The sequence below is a fragment of the Thamnophis sirtalis genome, unplaced genomic scaffold (assembly GCF_051295495.1).
Source record: "Thamnophis sirtalis isolate CommonGarterSnake01/CBP01778 unplaced genomic scaffold, rThaSir2_p1.2 scaffold_1, whole genome shotgun sequence".
NCBI lineage: Eukaryota > Metazoa > Chordata > Lepidosauria > Squamata > Natricidae > Thamnophis > Thamnophis sirtalis.
In genome coordinates this window covers 36575958-36603398 of record NW_028261381.1, presented here as the reverse complement: position 1 = coordinate 36603398, position 27441 = coordinate 36575958, and the positions used below count along the sequence as shown (strand labels likewise).

The 27441-nt window shown below is 36.1% G+C and overlaps 1 protein-coding gene across 6 annotated transcripts; it reads right to left on the bottom strand.

The window, feature by feature from the left end:
- Positions 1–1214: 1214 nt before the first annotated feature.
- ORC4 (origin recognition complex subunit 4) lies at positions 1215–27441 on the bottom strand. 6 transcript variants are annotated; one of them, XM_087710724.1, is made up of 14 exons: positions 27151–27441; positions 24761–24830; positions 21581–21657; positions 19372–19462; positions 17193–17268; positions 16566–16651; positions 15128–15176; positions 13443–13594; positions 9393–9566; positions 6265–6351; positions 5220–5328; positions 2837–2932; positions 2689–2756; positions 1215–1976 (listed from the first exon to the last, which is right to left on the bottom strand). In XM_087710724.1, exons 2-14 carry the CDS (start codon positions 24815–24817, stop codon positions 1794–1796), a joined length of 1305 nt encoding a protein of 434 aa, XP_087566850.1. In that variant the 5' UTR covers positions 24818–24830; positions 27151–27441; the 3' UTR covers positions 1215–1793. The 6 variants fall into 6 exon arrangements, with proteins under 6 accessions (XP_087566850.1, XP_087566867.1, XP_087566859.1 ...); XM_087710741.1 differs by having other exon boundaries at positions 27255–27441; XM_087710733.1 differs by lacking the exon at positions 27151–27441 and adding an exon at positions 26918–27061.

The following is a 27441-nucleotide window of genomic DNA, read 5'->3' as shown; positions in this document are numbered from 1 at the left end:
TATAAAAAAATACCAAAATTTTTAAAAAATGATAAATTTGAAGACAATTTTGCATGTTGTGGCAAATCATGACGTCTAGGAGTTTTTTCAATATTTTATGTTTTCAGCACACCAAAATACATAGAAATTAGATGAAAATAATCAAACAGCTTTTTAGTTGCAGACCTGTGTAACAAGCCTAATCCAGATGTGACAAAAGGGTCCATAACAGACAAAACCTGCCTAACTAGTTACCTATGACTATGTTTCCTTTACCAGTCTCTACTTACAACCATTTGTTTAGCAACTGTTCAAAGTTATGACAATGCTAAAAAAAATTACTTATGACTCACCAAAAAGTTAATAAAAGTTGAAATTCTAAAAAGGGTAAGAGATGATGGTTAGATATAGAATATTTTTTAACATGGTGGTTATTTTGTTAAGTGTTAGAAGAAAGTAGAAATTGGGAAAATAGTATTATGTATTCTGAAATATAATAGAACATATTATAATTACTATGTATTCACAAACGTTAGAAGTTGAAAGATTAAGATAATGATTATATATATTTAAATGGTACTATCGTTATTAGAATTTTGAGTAAAGTATATTGACCCAGACAATACACTGTTCACTAAGCACTTTTGGATGTTAAAGAAAAAAATATAAATTATAAAAAAGATGATTCATGACTACTGGTCATTAAATTTATGGCTGTTGCAGCAAACAGGAAATTGGATTCATTTAACAACCATGGCAATAGGGTTGTAAAATCAGGCAGGGTCATGTGATGACTGTCAGGCACAAATAACTAGGAACAGGAGTTTAGTTCAAAGCACTAAAGGTTTATACCTGCAACCTAAAGACAAAAATTGGATCTACTAAATTCAAATCAAGTTTTTAAAAACATATATTAGAAACAAATCTGGGATGCCCCAGTCTGCTTACATTTATTGATTGGTGTTTATCAATTAGGGTTTAACTTTTGTTTGTACATTTTGCATTTCAGATTTAATTGTATTATTTTGTTTTAAAATGAGGACAGTTTTGAGGCTTTGCTTCAAATGGCAGTAAAAACCAATGGAAATGATTGGAACTACACAGTTCATATATGTGAATACATATATGTATTATTAGATGAATCAGGCAGTGCCTCAGTATATTTTGAATGTTGTTTTATTGCAACAATTTATTAAACTAATTGCCCATCCTACAAAAATTTCACACCAACAGCCTTTTTAAATCTGAAAACAGATCTTTTAATGTGAATAATCCATAAAACCAAATTATACTTTTCAGTCTCATTAGGTAGATAACCATATAATCTGGTAATTTACAAACAAGATTGCCTTTAATATCTAACTTTACAATGCATTAATTCAATGAAGAGTTGATAGGAATTATGTCTCTATTATTAAAAGATTTCTTCTTATGGTCCTAGCTCCCAAGTCTGCAATATTATCACATTTTATAGAGAACAGAAATGTCTTATCTAGGTTGCTCCTGCTTACAATGCCACTTTGTCAGGGACTACAATATTCAAATATGTGCAATATACCAAAATTAGATTTTTATTGGAATTGTATTTTAAAAATAAGAAAGTAGTGCCTGTGTCTTGAGTAACTACTACTATGTTCACAAAATGATGTTGAGTTTGTTCAACTCTCTGGAAAAAAAAACCTTACTTCCCTACCGAACTATAACAGAACACATGAGTTTTTAGATACTTTAATGTCAATTTTATTCACCTAAGAATCACTGGTTTTGAAGACTGGTTAACTTCAATGCAACTCAAACTTATTAAATATATATAATCAATGAACTGAGGTTGTAGCCCATTGTTTGACATCCGTTGGACAGTTTGGATATACCTGCAAAGCTTCCATAACTTGGCTGTCGTCCAGGAGCAGTTTCATTAGCAAATATTCTTTTTGTACAGAATTAGATGGGCCTTCTACGGGTTTTATTAATTCAAGATGCTGCAAGCGTTCAAAGGCCTAAAAATGAAGTAATACAAGCAAATCATGTGTAGATTCAGCCTAAACTATATTCTGTAGATTAAAAGATAACTCATCAGAAAAGTATGAGGAAAATTAAAATCACAAGCCATCTAAGCTCTAATTGGATATCAAGAATAAAGGTAAAGGTTCCCCTTGCACATATGTGCTAGTCGTTCCTGACTTTAGAGGGTGGTGCTCATCTCCGTTTCAAAGCCAAAGAGCCAGCGCAGTTCGAATATATCTCTGTGGCCATGTGGCCGGCATGACTAAACACCAAAGGCGCACAGAACGCTGTTACCTTCCCACCAAAGGTGGTTCCTATTTTTCTACTGGCATTTTTACATGCTTTCGAACTGTTAGGTTGGCAGAAGCTGGGACAAGTAATGGGAGCTCACTCCGTTATGCGGCACTAGGAATTTGAACTGCCAAATTGTGACCTTTCTGATTGACAAGCTCAGTGTCTTACCACTGAGTCACCGTATCAAAATCAGCCCTAAATTAAAGTGGGAAGCTACACCAATGCATTAACTGCCCACCAGAGGGCAGTACAACACCAAGCATAATGGTCAAATACACAAATTCAGCTAAGAGTTTTTCAGCACCAAAATTTCAGAAGAACCATGTTTAAATGTTAAAAGAATCTGGAACAGTAATGTTCTATGATAATAGAGTAGAAACCAGCTTTTTCTAGAAAAGAAACTACACCTACCTTCATGACAACAGGCTTCTCAAAATTATACACAGTATGCGCTTTCCTCTGTACAAACTTCTGATATTCTGCATTAACAAACATGTATTAATTACTTTACAGCTTTAGGGGAACAATATGTCTTTTTAAAAAACACCTATCAACTCACCATGATAAACCATCTGAAAATTAAATGGTTCTCCTTCATAAGTATCATTTAAATGTTTCATAGCTATTATGAGACACAATTCCAGCACAGACAAACCTAGAAGAGAAACATGATAAAAATTAGCACCTTTTAAAATATCCAAAGTATAATTTTGGTGTTCAAATAGAATATGCAGGCTTTGGACTTGCAATCATTTTTTATACATGTCATTTGTCATGTGCATTTGGACCTTCAAGGTTATCCTAACAGTTTTTAGTTATTCAAAATTATTTTATTAAGATGAAAATTGTCTTTATTGCTGAAGATCAATGTGGTTTCTATAGACAGTTGAAAAATAATATTGAATACGGATATAAACTCAGATTGTGCCCAAAAATGCACAAGCATTTTGTAGAAAAGAAACAGCAGGCAATATTATTTTTCAATAGTTAATATAGAGAGAGCTGTTAGAAAATGAAAATCAAGAGATTGACTATGGAGGGATTTAGCTTTCAGTGGTTTTCCTAGGTATAGTTAAGAGAAAGATTTAAAATAGGTAACAGGACATTTGAACAGCATAAAACAATTTGAATTACGTACAAATGATGACCACATAGTTGCCAAACTGTATAAACGTTTGTCAAAATTTGAAATGAAAGAATAACAAGTGAAAGCACTTGTAAAAAGGACTAAAAACTTTGGACATAATATATTAATGGAATGATGGAAAAGATGTGGCTAAAAGGGCTGAAATTTATATTATGTTTAACCTAAAATGCACGACTGCAGAAAAATTATCTAGAACTTAGAAAAGTACATCAAACCTATATTGGAAATTTGGAAAATATGAAGGCTTATCTGGGTTCAAATACAGTAATACAAAGGTTTTTAAAGATTAATATTCAGTTAAAACTATAACTTTTCTTGCTTGGAATAATCAATACAGAATTAGAAAATAGAATATTATTTTTATATATGGTAACTGCTATGAGATTATTATATGAAAAAAATGGAAAGACTCTGAAATACTCCAAATGGAGAATGACTAGTGAAGATGACAGAATTAGCAAAGATGGTAAAATTGACTTGTCTGATTATAGAAAGGATAATAATCTTTATAATGTTTTCTGTCTTTCCTTTCTTTGTTTCTTTGCATTTTTTGTTACTTTACTTTTTCTCTTTCAAATTTTGCATTGCTTGTATTCTCTTAAAATTCTTTAATAAAAATATATAAATGTACATAGCTATGGATATGTGTCTCTGTGTGGGGGAGTTATGTTAGTTCTTTCATGGAGAAAAACTCTGGTTTAGTAAGCCTACTCATCAAGCTTCAAAAGGAATGGAGAAAACATGTTTCTATGATGGATGTTTGTACCCACATAATTTTATGATTGCACATAAATTACTGTATTTTTCACCCTATAAGATGCACTCCCCCCCCCAAAAAATGGGTGGAAATGTCTGTGTATCTTATAGAGCAAATATTGTGGCAAGGGGGGAGGGGCGTTGGTGCGGTGGCAGCATTAACTGCCACTGGCTGTCACTGATGCTGCCGTTTGCTGTCGCCGGGGAATGCTGGAGCCTTCGCTGCAAAGCAGCTGGTGGCGGTTGGATCAGCCTCCCAGAATACCGATCCAACTGCCAATCAGCTGATTGTTGCCTGGCAGCGGCAGCAGCTCAGCTCGGTTGACGGTGGTGGGCGCAATGGAGCGGAGCCCTGACAAGCCACATGCTGCGTCTGTGATAACGTGCTGAAGCTGACCAGGCAGTTTGCTGCAAGGATGCTAGCCAAATAAATACCTAATGAATGCTGGGAGGTAGAGGCAGAATTTTTCTTGTTTTCCTCCTCTAAAGCTAATGTGCATTTTATATGGTCTGGTGTATCTTAATAGTGTGAAAAATGTGGTATGTATTAATCCCTTCCTCCCTTAATGTTACACAGGTAGTCCTTGACTTATGACCACAATTGAGCTCAACATTTCTGTTGTTAAATGAGATATTTGTTAAGTGAGTTTTACTCAATTTTATAAACTTTCTTGCCACAATTGTTAAGTGAATTACTGCAGTTAATAACTTAGTAACCCAATTACTAAGTGAATCTGGCTTCCCCGCTGACTTGCTTGTCAGGTCACAAAAGGAGATCACGTGGCCTTGGGATACAGATGTTTAGCAACTGGTTCATGTTTACGGCCTCAACTGTCATAAATATGAACCAGTTGCCAAGCATCTGAATTCTGATAACATGATCATGGGGATACTGCAAAGGACATAACTGAAAAACAACCATAAGTCACATTTTTCAGTGCTGTCGTATCTTTGAATGGACACTAAACAAACTGTTGTAAGCAGAGGACTACCTGTGCTGAAATTTTATACATTCATTTTTTTTCAAATATTATCTTACCATGCACAATATTTGCTTTTGTGTCCATTCTGCATACTTTATTGGCTTCCAGGAAGTCAGAGACGCGAATATAAGGGTGGGACGCAGTTATATTATTTGAAGCAAGCATCTGCAAATAGAGAATATTTTTCATTCCAAAATAAAATATCTAATTTCTCACAAAAATTAATAATAAACAGATTATTACTGCAGGAAAAAGGTGCAATAATTTTTGTTGCTCTGAATAAATACACTGTACATTGCCCAAGACAGGACAAATCGCAAGATGAAAGTATGCTGCAAAAATAAAAATTCAAATTGGCTAACTTAGAGAACCAGGGATCAATAGTAAGTATCTGCTTGGCATAAAGCTGAGTCATGTGAAAATCTTGTGATGCAGATTAGATATTTTACTGAGGTTTATTTGTACTTGTCTTTTTTGGTTGGAATTGAAAGTAGCAGCATGGTTCCATCACACCATCTCTTTATAGAGGTTGGGTGGCAAATAGCAGTCAACATGGGACTACCACTACAGGCAAATAAATGAGCAAATTCCCATGGTTTTCTACATCAGACAACTTAAGTAGATTTTTATTTTGTTGTAGGAAGCCCCACTCAGAATGGTCCAAAGTCATCTTCTGAGTGGTGTCTCTTTGTTCAGAGCATGTTAAATCCGTTTTTCAATTCTGCACCTAAATTGTAGTCCTAACTAAATGACATTTTAAAAATCCACAATTTTATCCTTGCAATAGATTCATCACAAAAACGTTTATGCTCAGACTCACACAGGGTGTTAATTGGAATACATTCCATTGTTCTTAACATTCTATTGCATTAATTTAAATTATTTTTCCTTCCTTGAAAATTACTTCTAGGTTTCTGTTTTATCTGCTAAAGTTTATAAACATTTTAAGGATAAATATCTAAACCATTTATCATGTATTGATTATAAACTTTAGCATAAAGTCAGATTTTTTTCTCTTAGGAATAATACTTTTTTCCATTTAACAGAATTGCTAGTTTATTTCTTGATTAGATATAATAAATTAAAATACTAACATCTTACCAGCAACATGAATAGACACCGCAGGTCTTTATTATAATAAAATTGATTTTGTAGAACATCTTGAACTTTTATGTCTTCTAGAAGAGACTAAAATTAATTTTAAAATAACTGATTACTGTAACATCTTTGTACAAAGTAAAGATGAAGAGTTGCTTAATTTACATGTAAATTATGTATCAAAACATTTAAGATTACATATTTATCAATAACACAAATACGCCTTACTAGAGAGAATGGCATACAGTAGTCTTTCCTTAATGATCATTTATTCTACAACCATTTGAATTTACAATTGTGTTGAATGTGATAGTTACCATCTATATCCCCATGACTGTGAACTTGCAATTACGATGTTGCAGCATCCCACAGTCACATGGTCACCATTTGCGACCTCATTTGGCTTCCTATAAGCAAAGTCTATGAGGAAGCCATCAGGAAATTGGCAATCATGTGATGTCTTCATTTAACAACCTATTGTGAATTTGACAGCAGCAATGGGAAGTACCAGAATTTTTGCAAAAATAAGTGGCAGAGTCACATGTGTACATGATTTACAACTATATCACTTAGCAATAAAAATTGCAGTTTCAGTTACCATTGTCATCTGAGGACTTTCTGTAACAATTTTAGAAAATCTAAACCAATTTCAAACCTCCTTTTAAATCTATCAGTTATAAATTATTAAAACACAGCTACATTTTGGATTAAGGTAATTGAATGCGCAAGTTATTCTCCACAGAGGGGATAGGAAAGGGAGAAATTTAGGCAGAACTTTTTATAATACTTTGCTCTATAACAGGGGTGTCAAACTCAAGGCCCTGGGGCCAAATTTGGCCTGCAGGGTGCTTAGATCCGGCCTGCGAACTCACCCTGGAAACGGCAAAGAACCAGCACATGGTGCCTCTGCCAGCGAAAAGGAACTCCTACCCTGGTGACGCGTTCCCCCACCCCGAGGTCAAACACAAGCATGACGCAGCCCTCAATGGAATCAAGTTTGACACCCTTGCTGTATAGCAATAGTGCTGCTTTATCTTTTTATTTAGCTGTAAAGGGTTTTGTTTTACAAATGTCTTAATGATCACCATGAGCATTTAACTTTGTTCATTTATTTCTCATTTACTTATTATGTAATCCTGACAGGCTCTGAGTGCTGAAGAATGACCCAAGACCAAACACACATTTAAATACAATGGTTCTAGGGGTTTTTTTATGGGCACTGTGAGGAGGTAGAGAAAGAAAGGGATTCCAGAACATTTCAGACATCGACAACAATCAACAGTGGTTTTTGATAGCTTAGACTTATGCAGAACGCCCAGATAGAAAGATGCAAAACTTTTAATGAAACTCCCTACTTTATGTATTCTGCTTTGAGAGAAACACTTGCTATATTTATGTCTGAAATTTCAGCAATGCTTACAAAATGGTTCCTTTGCTCCAGCATCAGGGGAAAACTTTGAAGGGCCTGTGGAATATCCCTCAAAGACACGGTAAAGTTTTAGTTTTCTCTGTAGCAATTATTTCAGTCCAAGAAACTTGAATTAAATGTTTAATTATGAATGTTTATCTCATAAGTAGTAAGCAGCTATTTTGAAGACTTCTCTGATTAGAGTTATCATTACTACTCCTTATTTTCACTTATAAAATATGTTGCAGTTTTGGGGGAAAGATGTCACTGAATCGAAGCAGGAGAAAAGATATCTGCTCAATTCTTCTACAAATTCATACTTATTTAAGCAAAATAAATGGCCATTAGGCACACAATAGGTTCTATTCTGTATTGGAAAAAGGCACACTAGTTTTATTTTAAAAAACCTGAAATTCGTGAACAATTTGAAGGCATGGGATTGCCATAATTTATATAATTTAAAACAAAGATATGCTTCCTGACACGCTGAGTCTCTTGTATTAATGTCTGCAAAACTAAGATTTCATTGTATAACAAAGGCGTGTAAGAACGAAGTCATATAAATCATGTTTTAATAGTTTTAGGAATACATGAGGGAGTTACTAGCAGGAAATTAAATTAAATTTTAAGGCAATTGTTTAACCGTTTAACAATTGCTAAATAAATTACTTAGAATTGAATCCATCATGTTAGCTGGGTTTAAAAGTTGCCTCTCAGGCTATATACTAACTATTCTAAGACCTGGTATTTTGTGTCCTATTTCGAAACTCAAAACTTTTAAGCAGGTTCTGTAGATAAACATCTCACTTAAAATGTATCTTGTTTAGAGAACTTTAGGAACAAGATTGAAAGGGAGCTGAATAAGCTTACAATGACTCACTGCCTGAATGACTCATTCAATTGCTTCAATTCCACATACCACAGAAGCTCTCAGAAGTTTAGCTGAAGAAGTAAGTAGTAATGAAACATTCATGATTATGGCTCATGGTGGCTACAGTTAAATTTACAGATTGTGCACATTTCCCGTGAAATTAATAAAGCAGCGGTGTTCTTTCCCAGGTTCAAGGAGCTGCTTTATACTTTATACCACTGATGACTACACATTGTATGTGGATGCATAGCTGCTTCACAAAACAAATGAAATGCAAAGCACCTCTATATAGCCTGGTTAGGCATGAAAGCCATCTGGATGACTTTGGCCTAGTCAGTCTCTCTCAGCTCAACCCACCTCACAGGGTGCTGTTGTAGGGAAAAGAGGAGGAAGGAGCATTGTGTACTTTTGCCACCTTGAGTTACTTATGAAGTAATAAAGGTGGGAAGTAAAAAAAAGTGTGTATGTATAAAAAGCCAAAGGAGCAAAATATCAAGCACAATGATTTGCACATTCACTTTCTCCTCCCTTTAATACTAACTGTGCAAACAAAATGATCTTGCAGGCCACAGCAACAATGGGCAAATCGGCCTTCCTTCCTTGTTGTTTCTTTTGGTCCTCAGAAATCTACAGGATTCCAAAAAATGGAGAAAATAGCCCAAATGCTTCCCAGGGGAACTGTTCTTGGATCCAGGTTCGCCTTGCTAATTTTCCAATCATATATAAAACCAATATACTCATTAACACTAATACACACACATTCTTGGAAACTGTCAATGTTATTTCTGTTCTCCTGAGTTTATCTGGAGAACCTTCAGCAAGGAATTCAGTTGCTTCTTATGCCTAAATTACCTGTATGTGTCTATTCCACTTCTGGATAAAGGACTTTTCTGGAAATTCTGGAGGAAGGGATAACTGTTCTTTACAAATATTCAAATATGTTTTAAAATCAAAGGAATTCATTAAGTATATTTGCCGGTGGGAAAATCTTGACTTCACTCTTTTCTCCATGAGTTCTAGAATATCCTAGTAAAAGATTACAAATATAGTTTGCAATTAGCATTTAGTCCAAGGATATTGGACATTTAGTGATAAATATCTAATGCTATTATTCTGCAGAGCTCATAAATTTCAAGAGTAGCTCTGAACAAAACTCAGATGTTTATGAATGAAGCTTCTAGTTCATCTATAAATTCAGGTAGATACAGTGGGGCAAAAAAGTATTTATAGTCAGCCACCAATTGTGCAAGTTCTCCCACTTAAAAAGATGAGAGAGGCCTGTAATTGACATCATAGGTAGACCTCAACTATGAGAGACAAAATGAGAAAACAAATCAAGACAATCACATTGTCTGATTTGGAAAGAATTTATTTGCAAATTATGGTGGAAAATAAGTATTTGGTCAATATCAAAATTTCATCTCAATACTTTGTTATATATCGTTTGTTGGTAATGACAGAGATCAAACATTGTCTGTAAGTCTTCACAAGGTTGGCACACACTGTTGCTGGTATGTTGGCCCATTCCTCCATGCAGATCCCCTTTAGAGCAGTGATGTTTTGGGGCTGTTGCTGGGCAACATGGACTTTCAACTCCCTCCAAAGGTTTTCTATGGGGTTGAGATCTGGAGACTGGCTAGGCCACTCCAGGACCTTGAAATGCTTCTTACGAAGCCACTCTTTCATTGCCCGGACAGTGTGTTTGGGATCATTGTCCTGCTGAAAGACCCAGCCACGTTTCATCTTCAATGCCCTTGCTAATGGAAGGAGGGTTGCACTCAAAATCTCACGATACATGGCCCCATTCATTCTTTCCTGTGCACGGATCAATCGTTCCTTTGCAGAGAAACAGCCCCAAAGCATGATGTTGCCACCCCCATGCTTCACAGTAGGTAAGGTGTTCTTTGGATGCAACTCAGCATTCTCTCCTCCAAACACGACGAGTTGTGTTTCTAGCAAACAGTTCTACTTTGGTTTCATCTGACAATGACATTCTCCCAATCCTCTTCTAGATCATCCAAATGCTCTCTAGCAAACTTCAGACAGGCCAGGACATGTACTGGCTTAAGCAGGGGGACACATCTGGCACTGCAGGATCCTAGTCCCTGGCGGCGTAGTGTGTTACTGATGGTAGCCGTTGTTACATTGGTCCCAGCTCTCTGCAAGTCATTCATTAGTTCCCCCCATGTGGTTCTGGGATTTTTGCTCACCGTTCTTGTGATCATTTTGACCCCACGGGGTGAGATCTTGCGTGGAGCCCCAGATCGAGGGAGATTATCAGTGGTTTGTATGTCTTCCATTTTCTAATTATTGCTCCCACAGTTGATTTCTTCACACCAAGCTGCTTGCCTATTGCAGATTCAGTCTTCCCAGCTTGGTGCAGTTTTATAGTTTTGTTTCTGGTGTCCTTCGACAGCTCTTTGGTCTTCACCATAGTGAGTTTGGAGTGTGACTGCTTGAGGTTGTGGACAGGTGTCTTTTATACTGCTAACAAGTTCAAACAGGTGCCGTTAATATAGGTAATGAGTGGAGGACAGAGGAGCCTCTTAAAGAAGAAGTTACAGATCTGTGAGAGCCAGAAATCTTGCTTGTTTGAAGGTGACCAAATACTTATTTTCCACCATAATTTGCAAATAAATTCTTTCCAAATCAGACAATGTGATTGTCTTGATTTGTTTTCTCATTTTGTCTCTCATAGTTGAGGTCCACCTATGATGTCAATTACAGGCCTCTCTCGTCTTTTTAAGTGAGAGAACTTGCACAATTGGTGGCTGACTAAATATTTTTTTGCCCCACTGTATCATAAAATATTAAGACCTTGTAATGATAGTTTAAAATGTTGAAGTTTAAAATAAAATAAACCCTCATACACTGCAAACAAGAAGAGCTATTTAAATCAAGCCACAACTGCCCATCTAGTCTAGAATTCCATGCCACAGAGATGTTAAACAGATGTTTTGAAGCATCAAAAACATGAACAGAAGAAATGTAGTCCCTTGCTCAGAATAATATGTTTTTTCAATCCATATTTTGAATGGTTCTGCTTTTGTTAATTGGTTTTTCTTTGTGTGTGTTACTCTTCTAAGCCACTGAGAGGCTTAGCAAATATCTGCAGAAGATAATATTTGTAGCTCAGTCCTCAACTATGGGAAGTACTTGGTGTTCTCTGAGCTTTTCTTGCAGATGTTTTATTATACAACTACCGTATTTTTCGGAGTATAAGATGCACCGGAGTATAAGACACACCAAGATTTTGAAGAGGCACATTTTTCTTAAATGCCTCTTAAGTGCAAAAACGGGCCCATTGTTTTTTTCAGAAAAGGGGCATGAATAGGCTTGTAGAGTGCTCCTGGGGAGTGGGGGGGGGGCAAAAACAAGCAAAACACACCCATTTTTCGTGAAAACGGTCCCGTTTTTTGTAAATAAAAAAGGCATGCATAGCCTTTATGAGGCTTATAGAGTGCTCCTGAGGGCTGGGGGGGGGAATTAAGCAAAAAACGGCCTGTTTTTCACTCATTTCTGCCCTCTCAAGCTCCCAGGAGCACTTTGGAAGCCTCCTAAAGCCTCTGCACGGCCATTTTGGTGAAGGGAGCAGGGTTTCAGAAGGCAACAAATGCTGTATTCAGTGTATAAGACGCACCCAGATTTTCAGCCTCTTTTTTGAGGGAAAAGGTGCATCTTATGCTCCAAAAAATACGGTAGATAAACATCATCAGTTGTATAAACCCCAGTGCCTTCTAGCACTGAAGAGGTTACCTAGTTGGGCAATGAAACATCTGCAAGGAAACAATCAGGCTCAGAGACACTAAGGGCTCTATGGTTAGCAAATAAAGCAACATAACAACTACCTGTATGAACGATTTTTTGTAGACAGTTTTCAAAATTCATCAGGAAGAAACCTTAAGCCAGTAGCAAGTGAAGTACTTTTTGCCTATTATATTATTCATGAACTGTTACGGGTGAAACAGCTGTCAGGGTTCCAAGTAATGTCCCCAACAGAAGTAAAATTCCAAAGCAGGCATTTTCCTCAAAGTTCCATTTGTTAGAGATGTCATACTGGCACATATAATAAAACCTGAATCTGAAGGTCTCCAGTTTTTCCCCACCCAAATTAAGATCAAAGTTCCTTCCCCTGCCCACACATGTCCATCACATGGTCCAATCATGTCCCCATCCCAACTGGAGTAACTTCCCAGTAATGCCTCTCCAGGTGCAGGCTGAATGTCCTTGACTCCGAGGGAAAATAATGTTATTATGGCTATACATCTCCCCATCTCTATCCACCCCCCCTCCCGTTTCCCACAGCATGCCAGCATCCACCAAGTGTAGTAGCCCCAAAGATCCAAAGTAAAAGATGGCCTCCAGGGTTGACAACAGCTTCATACCTGAAACCAATTCACAACTCCTGAAAGCATCTTTACTTGCATTTACAGGTAGTCCTTGACTTACAACTGCAATTGAGCTCTGGCAATTACCACTGTTAAGTCATGGTATGACCAACCCAATTTTACAATTTTTTTTGTGGCAGTCATTAAGCAAACACTACAGTTGTTAAGCAACCTGTTGTCTGCCATGAGCTGGTTTGTGCCAGAAACCAGAAATAAACACCGTTTTTTCAGCAAAACTGTCATAAATTGGAGTCATGTGACCATGAGGGTCCTGTAAATAGCCATAAATGCAGGTCGGTACTGAGCACTCAAAATCAGTCACATAACTCAAAATTAGGAAGAGGGGGGCTAGGGGGAGGGAGTCCATCATAACTTTGAAGTTGCTAAGTGACCAGCTGTAAGTAAAAAACTACCTGTAATCAAAACCAGAAATAGTTTCATAACTTAGTATTTGAACTTGCACACTCCCAATGACTTAAAGGGGGGGGGGGGGGGGGAAACTGTATTGTCTTACCAGCCTACAAGTCAGACCAATAACAGCTATAGGTGTCTGTGCAGATTGTGATATATCAAAAAGGTTATATAGTAACGTTTGATTCTTATGATGGACAAACAAATCAAACTCATCTAGAATGAACAAAACAGGGCAACTGTGGTCACGATCTCCTAAAACATAAAATCAAATTAGTACATATTAGAACTTTCAAGACATCTTAAGGTTATTACATTCATCTGCATTTTAGCTTACTTTACAATTTGGATGTTAAGAAAATCTCTGTATAAGTGACTGAGATGTTGATTATTTACTATATAAATAACTTTAAGTAGTACTTGTACACGCTATATAATTAATCAACATTTTCTTCCTTTATTGTTGAATAAAGCACTGGGCTCTGTGACAAGCTGGTTGATAAACAAAACCTTTTGTGGCATCATGCACTGATAACTCCACTGTAAGCGTGAGGCAAGTGCAATGCAAAAAACAAGGCACCCTGCAACCACGCAGAACAAGCACTGAGGGGGAAAAAGATCTATAAAGTTTGCTCATACAATTCAAGGAATAAATACGTCTGAACTACTAATCAGCCAAATATTTCCCACACTTTTCAACATAATGACCACTATTGTATTTCAGCAATATTATTTGTTATTTTTTTCTAGTTTTGACAAAAAAAAGTGAACAATAGTTTCATAAATTCATCACTGATCTAAAATTATAAAATGCATGAAATATTGTTGAGCCAATGTAAAGTTCCATTTTACTGTAAACACAATAGGCAGATCGTGCTGCATTTGTTTCTATTTAAAAGGTGGCAAATAAGTACATATTTATTTATTTTCTGCTTTACTGGACTTTTAGACCACCATAATCATGCACTTCTGAGCACTTACAAGAAAAAAAAACCAATCATACATTAATATAATGGCAATAAATATAATAACTATTGAAAATAATTTTCAAACCAAGGCACATTTATTACATTTTTATTTTATTCTTTAGTGAATGTCTCATTTAGTGACCACTCACAATTGCAATGGTGATGAAAAAGTAATTTTATAGCAAATCCTTACATTTATGACTTTTGTAGTTCTGTAAAGCCAGAAAAAGCAAATGGTCACAAGCAAAGTCACAGTTCCACTTAGTGACCACTTTGCATGACTGGTTTGCTGGTCCCAACTAAGGTCGCTAAACAAGGACTGTTTCCTCATTTAAGGCAGCAGAAAACACCCCTTCCATAAAGGAGCATTGACTACCTCCCAGATCCAGCTGATCACATACTCCCAGCTCTCCTTAAGAGTACAGAGGGACACAGATGCATCCCATAAGTGGCAGAAGACATATTACCAAGCACTCTAACCATTTTATTGACCTCTATAGGCTAGAAATCCCAGACAACATGACAAGATGTAACTCTGGTCACCACATAAAAAGCCAAGATTTCCATGAATGTCAGGAACATTGTTGGCAAAATGTTGCGCAAAACTTTACGCCTCAGTAACCAGAGAGCATATTTATATTTTTGAAATATACATTTTAATTATTTGAGAACTCAGAAGCCTTATAGCAGTAAATGTTAAACTTTTATCTAGTTTTCCAGGTGCAATCTAATTTCTGCTCACCTCTGTAAATTTTCTAACTTTCAGTGACAAAGTAAACCATACATTTTATGCTATTAACTATCAAAGGGATACGTTTACCTTTCTTTAATGCTTCCAGAAGAAATGCAAGATTTTCTGCAAAGCTACCCTAAAAGACAAGCAAGTTACAAAGATTGATTCGTGTATTATAATATGAAATATGGAAAATTGTAACACTGTAGCTGCTATCTAGAAATTTGTTTTACCTAAAATTTTGAACAACAAATTATATTTTTTGGAAATTTATAGTATGACAATAGCTGCCATTTGTGCTACAAAATAGCTAAACTATTAAGACTAATGTTCTTTGGAATCCCTAAACTTTCTTATATTTCAATCATCATCCTGAAGCAAGGAATGCACTATTGACTCATGCATCATTTAATTTTGTTTTCGTATAAAAAGAAAAATTTCCCCTCATTTCTGTTTCAAGAACAACTGAAATTCTTTTTTAGATATGAGAGACATTAAGGATGTGCCAACTATTTTGCACACCAAACATTCTATTCAGACACAACTTTTGAATATTTTGTTCTGAGCAGAAGTGGCATAGGAAGGGAGCAGGGAAAAAGCCAAGGATTTTAATAGCTGAAACAGAGTGTTATCTAAATATCTAAATCACAGAGTTGAATGGCATATAAATTTAAATAATAATGATGATGGTAACAATAAACTATTTCTGACAATAATCCATAATTTTAGCACTTTAAATTAAAAAATATCAAATTTTACAGAATCAGAATTTGACACCTCTTTAAAAAAGATGCATTATTACAATAAGACTGAGATTCTCAAATGTGGTGCAACGCATTACCCAAAATTCAGATAGAACTGACTTTTCTATTTTATTATCACAAATTCAGGAATCTGGTCTAAATAATACAATTTAATAAAAGTTCAATTCAAACCCCTCTCCGAAAAAAATCTGTTGTTTAGTCTAATGGGAAAAAATATACTAGAATTTCAGGATTGAATTGTGAAGTTCTTGATGGTCTCTGAACTTAGTTGTTTGCTTGCAGATGTTTCATTACCTGACTAGGCAACATCATTAATGTTAATAAGTGTGGGGTTTGCTCCCTGTATATTTACAGTAGCTTGCCCTGGTAGCATTGGTGGAGATTTGGTTTGCATCCAGGTTTCTACCTTTCCCTTTAATATATACAATCAATTACAATATTACATAATGATATATTAAATGTTAGATTTTTTTCCAAAAGGTAAAAATAAACTTATTTAGAACATCTATCCTTCATATCCTAAAAATATTGCTTAATAAACATTTTTACCTCACTAGTCATTATTTAATTCCATGTTGTTTCAGATAAGAAACTCTTATTTCTATTTATTTTCTCCACTTACTCAAAAGGAGAACCAATAGCTAACCTACACATGCAATCTCAAATGGTAATTATTGTAATACTAACCTAATACATTATTCTAGTATTCATACTACCATGTAAAGCTATATGCAATTCTAAATGTAACTTATTTTTCTTACAAAAACTTTATCTCCAACCACATTCTCCAAATTTAGCTGTCTTGTCATCTCCTTCAAAGCAATTCTATCATTGGTCTGTAATAATCCTACAAGATAAAAGGAAATATATTATTCTCTCTTGATTTCACTTATTAGCTGATACACATTATCTTCAAACAGAAAAAAACAAGATATATGCAACAGGGAAAATAAAGTTCAGAACTGCACTGACATAAATTGGGTTTATGTTTGCTTGTTTTTAATGTGTTTAGGTCCAGCTTAAAGGAAAGCACCACATGAAATAATTTCACTTGAGCATAAAGTAATTCCCTAATATATGTTCTTGCATCTCTCATTATTGACCATATTAGTTAGAGCTACTGGGAATTATATTGCAGCAACCTTTACAAAGCTGCCATGTCTTGATTTAGATATTGTTGCCTCTAAAACAACTTGTTCAGTCAACTAATCATAATTTTCATAAAATTATCCTACACTGAAATGGCAGATAGAAAGCATTATGTATTATTCTATCCCTGCTACCATAGATTGCAGTAACAGTTCTTGTTTCCTATTACTTAATACACTGTCTAAAGTTAGACACAATCTTCAAGAAAATGAAGTATGATAATCAGAAATATTACTTACCATTTAAATGTACCTGCAAGATGTTCTCTTTCACCTCCTTTATTTCCAAAAGTTTTTTTAAGACATGGCAAACTAACTAGAAAAAAGATTAGTTAATTAATCATTTATGGTAAAACAGAATTGTGTATATATATGCATATATTTGACACTGTCAGTATTCAGAAATAATTAAGCTTTTTGGCACTAGCAATATAAGTTAGTATTATGATTATTTCTCTTTGGTTGGATCCCAGATTCTTTTATGAGTGGAGGCTCCCTTAGTTTCATGAAAGTCTGAAATTCATCATAGGTGCCTACTGCAAGAAAAAGGGACGCAATCATTACACACATTGCTCTGGAGAACAGAAATTTGGGGGCTGTAAATAGAATATTTTCTTTTATTCCCTTCCCAGTGAAGCTGTGCAACTTGAAATTTGCTTCAGATGATTGGACATCAGAATCAGAAAGCCAGATAGTGATATCTGAGGGGAATATCGAAAAATATCCTCTTTCCTTCCCTTTGAAGAAACTTGCATGGAATCCAAATACCTTTTTGATACCTCTACATATATGGAATGAAACATACTTCGGGTTCTCAATAAAAGCATATTTTACAAGTATATCTACCACATAGCGCCTGAAATATTGTTTGATATATGGACACATGAAGAAATCAAGAGAAAATCACAGTGCTTGTTATAGTAATACCCACTGGAAGAGAGGATGTCATACTCATATCAATGCTATTTATGTATACGGATGATAGTTTGAGAGTCATTTTGTGACAGGGAAAAAAACTGTTTAAAAAGACATGACACAGCACACTGTTTTGTGTGCTATTTGTTTATCTATTACAGGAGAATAGAAGAAACTCTAGTTGCATCATAGGTTACACTACAGGATTATGGATAATTCTATAGGGTTTTTTCACCACCACTCATGAGGAAAAATCTAATCCATGAGGAAAAAACAGTTTTTTTCTGTTATTATCCTACTCTAAAAGTTTTGTAAGCTATCTTGCATAAAATTGCATATACTTAAAAGTGAAAGATGAACATATAACAATAAACTAAAACAATTGATATTATCGGATTTAAAGAATTTTATCGAATATTTCACTAACTGCCTTCTGCTCAGACTCTTCTTCACCTCGTCTCACAAATCTGAGAGTCACTGTAGTAAGTTTGGAGGAGTCTTGGGGCAAAGGAGGTAGGTAAAATCTAAAGAAACAATCCATTCTGCAAATGAACCCTGCAGGTAGTCCTCAACTTACAACCTTTATTTAGTGGCTGTTCAAAGTTATGGCACTAAACAAAGTGATTTTTGACCATTTTTCACATGACAGTTGCTGCATCCACATAGTCACGTGATCAAAATTCAGACACTTTGCAACGGATGCAGTGTCCCAGGGTCATTTGATCACCTTTTGCAACCTTCTGACAAGCAGTCAATGAGGAAGTCAGTTTCCTTTAACAATCATGCTACTAACTTAAGAATTGCAGTGAATCATTTAAGAATGGTGTCAAGAAAGATCGTACCTATAGGTACGAATACAGGATTACCTGTATTCCATCAGTAGTTACCATATTTTTCGGAGTATAAGACGCAGCAAGGTTTTGAAGAGGAAAATCAAAAAAGTTTTTGCACTCTGCAAATCTCCAAAGAAACGGACCATTTTTCGTGAAAACTGGCCCGTTTCCCCCACAAAAAAAGGCATGAATAGCCTTTAGGGAGTTTGCAGAGTACTCCCGAGGGGGAGGAGGGGAGGGGCAAGCAAAAACCGGCCCATTTTTGCAAAAAAAAAAAGGGGGGGCATGGATAGCCTTTAGGAAGGAGTGCTCTTGGGGACTGGGGGGGGGGGGTGTAAAATTTAGCAAAACACAGGCCGTTTTTTTGCTCATTTTTGCCCTCCCAGCTCCCAGGAGCTCTCTAAAATTCCTAGAGGCTATCCATGCCCTGTACTGCCATTTTGGTGAAGGGGCGGCGTTTTGGGAGGCAAAAAATGCTTTATTCAGTGTATAAGATGCACCAAGATTTTCAGCCTCTTTTTTTGAGGGAAAAAGGTGCGTCTTATACTCCGAAAAATATGGTACTTCACTAAATATGTAATTAAAAGGGGAAAGCTAAGGCTTAATAGGTATAAATGCTCTGAACGACAATTATCTAATATACAAAATATAAGCACATTTAAAAATATTACCAGAGTCTTTCCTGACCCTCGTGGTCCAATAACAAGTACAGAATTGCTTTCCCCATTAATGGCAGTATGTTTTATCAGCTCAAGTAACTGTCTGTGGGAAAAGACACACATTTCAGCTTCAGACAAGGACATATCTAGGGAATTTCAATTTCATCTCAAGAGAAAATTAATTATCATCCAACCATTTTAAAACATACAAATACCCAAAGAACCAAATTTCAGCAAATACCTGAAAATTCCCAACAAAACTACTAAATTCATGAACATGTCTTCCAATCATATGGCCAAGTTATAACTCGTATTCATTATACGATTGATAAGAGTACGAATAACTGAAAAGAATGAAAAAACTCCCATCTTTAATGGGAAGGAGATTGTCTATCTACCATTTATCCAGAGTAGAAAATAAAGCTTTTTTCCAACTGTAGATACAGAATAGCTGCATCTGACAAAGGGTTCATAACAAAGTGGTAACTATTCACTGAGTAAGCTTATAAATAATGCAATACTTGTTCCAGGTCTGCTAAAAAAAGCTTCAACTATAACCAAGCTAGCATCATTTAAAAGACTAAGGATCATGTTGCTCCTGGGCATGTGTCACTCAATACAGCATTCAGAGAAAAAAATTGCCAAGGAGATGTCCTCCAAGACAGGACAAATACTTGGCTAACAGCAAAATTATTTGGATGTAGCAACTAGATTCCAGCTATTAAGCAACAGATATCCATATATGGTAACATTTGCAGGTACAACTATGCTGACACTAACTCTAGACTGATGTTGGTCATGAGTGCTGTGGCCTTGACCAGGTTGTTAATGACCTAACGCTGCCACTAGGTCTTTTAGGAATCAATGGGTGATTGGGAGACCAGGGGCCAAGGGATTTACTGATCGTTTAGATCAGGAATATCAAATCATTTTGAAAACTCATCTTCACAAATCCCTTGATGTCATTTCATCTTATTACTCCTAATACTCAAGCCAACAAACCAAGTTCTTAAGTATCTCTCTAATAGAAAGGCTGAATAAATACTAATCAAATGAATTGGGTATTACCATATTTTTTGCTCTGTAAGACGCACTGAACCATTAGACGCACCTAGGTTTAGAGGAGGACAAGAACAAAAATATCAGGTGGAGCCTGAGAGGACAGATAGGTGTCCTCTAATGTGCCAGCTCTGCCTATTGACTCCTATACTGCGGAGAAGAGACAGAAGAGGTGGGCAATGACAAAGACAGAAGAGGCGAGGTTTAGCACTGTAAAAGGACCTTGCCACCGCGGTGCTATTCACCAAAGGACCAACATTGTTTCCACCCACTTTTGGGGGGAAGAGAAGAGCATCTTATGGAGCAAAAAAAACCAGTAATTTATAAGATATAATCAGAGCACTTAGGATAGGATATAATAAAGTGGGATCCTCTGTTTTCCATATGTGGGTCTTCAAACACTCCATCCCAACCATATTGCATCCATCAACACCACCAAAACACAAGAAGGCAAAGTAAAATGGAGCTGGCCCTCACCTTTTTATAAAAATTCCACCTGGGAGAAAAATCTTCTTGTTCCTCATTGGTTGCTGAATGTTTGATTTTCCCAGATTTTGACTATCTCTTACCTAGATTGACAGATTTAGTTTGATTGATGGTTTAGATTTAGATCCTGAACCCCCAGGAATGTGTTCTTTCCCATTCTAACAAGTGAAGTGTTCTATTAGAATCAGACAGCACAATGGAAACTATTGAGATAATTCAAGAAAAGCAACATCTGATATCTTGAATAACTGCCACCAGGAATGCTCCTTTTTACTTTTTATCTTTTTAGTAAGTCTATGAGATTGTACAAGGCAATATAATTGGATTCAGAACACCTTATCAGAAATGGGGGGAGATCCTTCTGATTGCAAAAATGAATTAAATCTACAAGAGTCTTTCCATTCTAGTAACTTATTTTAGTGAGAAGAATATTTTTGCTTATTTTATTTTCCTTTATCCTCAAACAGCATATCTTCTTTTGTAAACAGCCATAGAGTTATAGGAAAAGAGAAAATAGGCAAATTACATCCCTCTTCTCTACACAGTGGTATCATATTTGCAGCACTCTGTTCCAACCTAATTTGGGGAAGGACAGATCTCTAAAAACTACGAGGTTCAAACCCTAGGAGATTCATTATGAAACTCTCAAAAACAAAGGAAAAATATTTTTGCTTACTTATATTGATGCTCAAGTCCAAATAACTTTCCATTTGGATTCAGGTGACAGAATCTTTCATGTAATATTTTTTGTACCTATAAATATTTAGACATGTTATTAAAACATATAAAACTAATAGACAATTTTCTCCTTACTTTATGAGGCTCACAAAGATGTTCAGACCATATTAAAAAGCATGTTCAGAAAATAATATAATTTATTAGTACCTAAAAAGTAATATTTGTAAAGGAAGATATTTATACCTTTCCAGGTCTATATAAGATTAAAAAAACCTACAGATAATTCTGAGTATTAGAATTTGAGAAAAGTGGAAATATAATTGGCCATGCCATTATTTTCTAAAGCTTCATAGTGTTTTCATTAAAAAGCTAAATATAATTTTGCAAAAAATTATTCATGAGGATTAATGTAGGTTTTTACCTAAAGAGTATTAAAGGATAATCTTAGAAATGTGTTCAACATTTTAGAATATTTGGCGCTACATAATTAAAAAACAAGCCATATTGATTTTTGTAGATGTATTCTTAGAGGGGTAGGGTTATGGGCTTTATTGTTTAATGTTTTAGAAGATATAAACTTTGGAAAAAATATAAAATGGATAACGTTGATTTACATTTCACAAAAAGCTCAAATAATTGTTAATGGAAATTTAACAAAGCTTTGTAAGATACCAAAAAGAACAAGAGTGCACCATCTCCTCTCTTATTTATCTGGGTTCTTGAAATACTGAATAAAGATTTAAGACAAGATGAGAGGATTGTGGAGTAAAGATTAAGAAAAAAAGACTTCTAAATTAAGGCCTTTGTAGATGGTTTGGTGCTGATTTTGTAAGATCCTTTAAAGTGAATTGAAACATTGTGAATATTAATATAATTTGGTGCATTAGCAGGTTTTGAACAACAAAAAGAAGATAAAAATGTTAACAAAGACATGAAAACAGAAGATCAAACAGAACTGATGAATAAAATGGGCTTTAAAATTTAGAAAAAAAATATTGTCACTCTGGCAAATATGAATTATGTTATTTTAAAATAATTATGTTAAGACAGGGATTGAAGTTAAAAAATAAATGCTAAAATGTGAGAAACTACAATTGACATTGCTGGGAAGAAAGTCTATGATTAAGATAAATGACTTTCCAAGAATGTTTTTCTTTCAGACAATACTTGTTTTGTTGACAACTGATGCACTATTTAAACAGGATACATCTAAATGTATGTAGCAGGAGAAAAAAATAAGTTAAATGAAGCGGTTACAAGAGGCAAAGGAAAGAGGATTACCATATTTTTCAGAGTATAAGACGCACCTTTTTCCCTCGAAATATCGAATACAGCATTTTTTGCCTCCCGAAGCCCCGCCCCTTCACAAAATGACCGTTCATATCCTTATGGAGGCTTTCAGAGAGCTTCTGGGGGCTGGGGAGGGCAGAGATGAGCAAAAAAGGTCTGTTTTTGCCCTCCCCCCATCAGCACTCTATAAGCCTCTATAAGACTATGCATGCAATTTTTTTTCACAAAAAACGGGCCCACTTTCACAAAAAAATGGGCCGTTTTGGTGAGGTTTGCAGAGTGCAAAACCCTTTTTTTTTCCCTTTCAGAAAGCTCTTCAGTTAGAGTGATTGATGAGAATTACATTGATCAAGTGCTGTGCCAGCAGAAACAAGTTTTAGGTGCTGCAGGTTGTCAGCAATTTCCTTCTCCAGCACATGGATAAATACATCTGGAAACATCTACCTACCTACCTATCTACTCTCTCTCTCCCTACCTACCTACTGTATTTCTCTCTCTCTCCTTCTATCTACCTGCCTTTTTTTTATAATTTGCCTCTTCAAAACCTTGGTGCGTCTTATACTCCGAAAAATACGGTATGTCTACCTGATTTAAGATTTTATTTTGTAGCTTGCTGTTTTAGATCAAGGGTGTCAAATTTGCATCGCCATGGTGGCATCAAATGACGCACTGCAACTTTCTCCCCTTTTGGTAAACTGGGCATGGGTGTGGCCGGACAGTGATGCATCTGGCCCGTGGGCCATGAATTCAACAGACCTGATTTAGATGAAAGAGTAGGTGTTCCTGAGAAACAGGAGGCTTTTGGAGTTAGAAAGACCTGAGATTTGGGTGATGTATTTGTGAAAATGACATCTTTTAATTATGTAGTTATGGAAGAAACTAACACAAAATCTAAACCAGAAATCACTCCATATCCTACATAATGGTCCAAACAGTAAATGGACTTTAAACATTAAAAAATTCATTAAACCCAGGGTGAAATATTCCATAGGGCCAGGGCTACCATAGAAAAGCATCTCAGCTGATCCAGAGATGATAGCTCATTAGAGGACATTAGATCTGTCTTCTCCTGACTTTAAAGAGGCTTTCTTAACTGTAAATTGTTAAGATTTGGACAAAGAGGCTATTTTTTTCTGGGCTGTTCCAAAAGGATGAGCCAGAGGATTATAAACTTTAATTAAGTGAATGCAGTCATGACAACCATCTCCATGCCTCGAGTCCCCCTCACAAGGATTGCTGAATTCAATGAAGTTTCTCCCAAGTGACAATTTTTTGATATATCAAAATAATTGAAAGAGATTGTTTTGCAACTAACTAATGAAAAGGCATAGCAGAAAAAAAATACTATTGCATCTGGCAGCCAGTGTAAAGGACAGAGAATTAATGTCATTTGATCAGAGTATTGAGTGTAGGCTGCCCATTCTGGATGAAGTGCAATTTCCAAGTGATCTTCAAAGCAGACTTATTGTACAGGAAGATCTCTTACAATAACCCGGAAGGGACAAATCACTTCAGCAGGTTGGGTTGCAAATAGCATATCAATCAGAGCTGGGCACAAGACTCTGATTATCATTGCCTTTTGACTTTCCAGTAGTAGTCAAGAATCATGAAGAACCCCCAATCATGGTCTACTTCAAGTTATTGGAACTAACATAGAAACTCTAATTTCTGAATGTTTTCAAATCTAATACCCAGGCATAGGAAGACCTCCATTGCACACAGCTTCATATTCCTAACAAAAACCCTTGTCCAAATGTCCCCTTTGCTAGGGAAATTCAATTTACAGAGTTACTTGTATATTAGGACAAATCACTGAACTGTATTTTGCTTTGTAGTTTAAAAATGAAATTGTAAGAATGTTACAATTGTTAGTAAGAATATTACTAACCTTTGAAATGCATTCCCCATTTGTAAAGCTATCGTCCTTCAACTTCCGTTTGCTCATTTTAATTCACATTCTAAAAGGATAAAATATATTACAGAACTTAATTTCATCATGTTTAAAGTAATAATTATTCCCTATTTGTTTAACCTAGAATAGCAAAAATAGATTTATAATATTTACAGAACTACATTGTTAGTCACATGTAATGCCATTTAGACAGAGACAAACAGCAATTGTGAGTCATTAAAAAAGTTTACACATTATTCAGCTTAAAAATTCAGTTATAAAAATGTTCAGATCTAAATCTCCCTTCAATTATCTGATTTCTCTTCAAAAATTGACTTGCAGTTACTTTTAAAATCACATGCCTTTTGAAAACCAAATCCTGAAGGCTTTATTTTTTCATATTTGATAACAAAGAAAAAAAAGATCAACATAAAAATGATAGTAATAGTCAAAAAGAACACAAAAATGTAGTAACAAAAATATGACAAAAAGGATGTCATTATAACAAGGCAACTACAATTCTATATATATTTGCCTAATGGAATTATTCAAGTACACACACACACACACACATACACACATTTCTAATAGATTAATGCATCTTTTTAACCTAATGTATTCTGTATAAATGAATATCATAATTTAATCTTGAAGGCTGTGAAGTTCGTGACTCTAGGAGGTGAACAATAGAGAAGAGCCTGAAAATAAAATGCAGGTAGTCCTTGACTTATGACTACAATTGACTAGCATTTTTGATGTTACCTTGTTTGGATAATGAAATGTATGTTTACTGTCAAATGCATGTAACTACTAGAAAATGCTTAAGTAGCCACAATTCTTAACAGCAATATGTTTTCGTTATTACTATGGAAGTCTTTATTCTATACTAACAATTCTTAATAATATCTGTACAATTTTTTTACTACTGTGATTGCATTATCTTTACAGACCTGCTAAAAATACTCAATGTCTGAGACTTGCAGTATAGAGTTTATTTTCAAACGTAACTTAGACAGAACTTTGGATCACTTGTAGCAGTGGTGGGATATGACCAGTGCCTGCCGCTCGCACCAGGTATTGTTCCGGAGGGCCTGCCGCTCGCTCCTTACCTGTATTTGAGCTGATTGGGGCTTCCACGCACGGAGCCTATGGCACCTTCACAACACTCCAAACAGCTGAAGCGTCGCAGAGGCGTCGCAGGCGGTAAGTACGCATGCGCATGTTGTGCATGTGCATGTGGTGGACGCCCAGCCCCATTGCACCGTACTAGTTGCACTGGGATCTGGAATCCACCACTGACTTGTAGCATCAGCAATTCCCCAATCCTATTTTTGTATCATATGAAGGGAGCATATTCATGTATCAAATTGTGAAAAGAAACTTCCATATACCTCTTTGAGATAACTATAATAATCTCAATAAGTTTAACTATCAGTGAAATAGTATGAAAGAAATAATCTTTTAGATTTTTCATTTTTAGGAAACATTTCTGCTCCGTTTCCCCCCCCCAAGCTTTGTGAACAAAAGGCATTAAAAAACCTACACCAGAATTGCAGAGGTATGTAGAAATTTCATTTTACAATTTGATATATGAATATGCTCCCCTGGTAAGATAGAAAAATAGGATTGGGAATTGCTGACACTACAAGTGATCCAAAAAGTAATTTTCAATAAAATGGGAATCTCGATAAATTTGTTTAATAGTTAACTATTTATCAACTATTTATTAAACACATTTATCGAGCCACCCATTTCATTGAAGATGACTTTTTCACCTCCCACAAAACAGTCACTACTTGTATCTATTTTTATGCTAAAAATAACAGCAAGGGGTCCGTGATGGCTGAAAGTTAGTTAGCGTTTTGAAGAGTTCAATAAACGACCAGCCCAGCTACAGCCTGGTAAATATAAACCATCCCAAGTCAGTGAAATCGGGTCGCAAGACTTAGCATCTTAAAAACGTCCGGTTCCTTCCACCTGAGGGAGCAGCATCAAGTCAGTCGCTTATCAAAAGGTCTATAAGAGGGAGATTAAAACATCAGGAGCAGGATACGCGAGCATATCGCCTCGAAAGATAACCTGCCATTCTTCCCTCAGGACGTGAGCGCTCCAATCATCTTAATCTGGGCCTTTTTTTTTCTTTTGAAAACCTACATTCGAGATGATCCTAGCCTGAGGAAGTGACTCCTCGGATTCAATTTACAGCGCCGTTTCCTCAGAAGCAACCCCAAAAAAGGGGGGGGGGGGGGAAGAACCGGTCTGCTCGTTTCCCGCAGGCGCCTCAAAAAGCCTCCTTGAAACGCCTCGGAGCCGCGAGCCCAACTTTGCCATTCTCAGAAATCCCGTTCATAAAACGAGGACCAGGCGACACGGGATTCCGGACTCACCGGCCCCTGCTCCATTCAGCTCCCCTCACCCCCGGGTTCCTCCCGACTTCTGGTTCCAAACGCAGAAACTCTTCCCTCAGCGCGAGTCTTTCACCGCCTTTTACCTCAGCGAACCACTCAAACCTCCCAGCAAACACCGCGCACGCGCTTCCCGTGCCAGCTCTCCCGCGTGTGCGCACGCGCGTCACGGCCATTCTACACCCTGACTGCATAACGAGCCTGCCTGTCTGTCCGTCGCGGGCCTTTTCAAGGCTCTCTTCCTTCTCGCCTCTACACAAACATACACACACA

Coding starts and splice junctions, on each gene's coding strand:
- ORC4 (XM_087710724.1), bottom strand. CDS start 24,817: ATGAGCAAACGGAAGTTGAAGGACGATAGCTTTACAAATGGGGAATGC. Junction 5,329..6,264: donor GGTGTCTATTCATGTTGCTG/GTAAGATGTTAG, acceptor CTCTATTTGCAG/ATGCTTGCTTCAAATAATAT. Junction 2,757..2,836: donor TTTTCAGATGGTTTATCATG/GTGAGTTGATAG, acceptor TTGTTAATGCAG/AATATCAGAAGTTTGTACAG.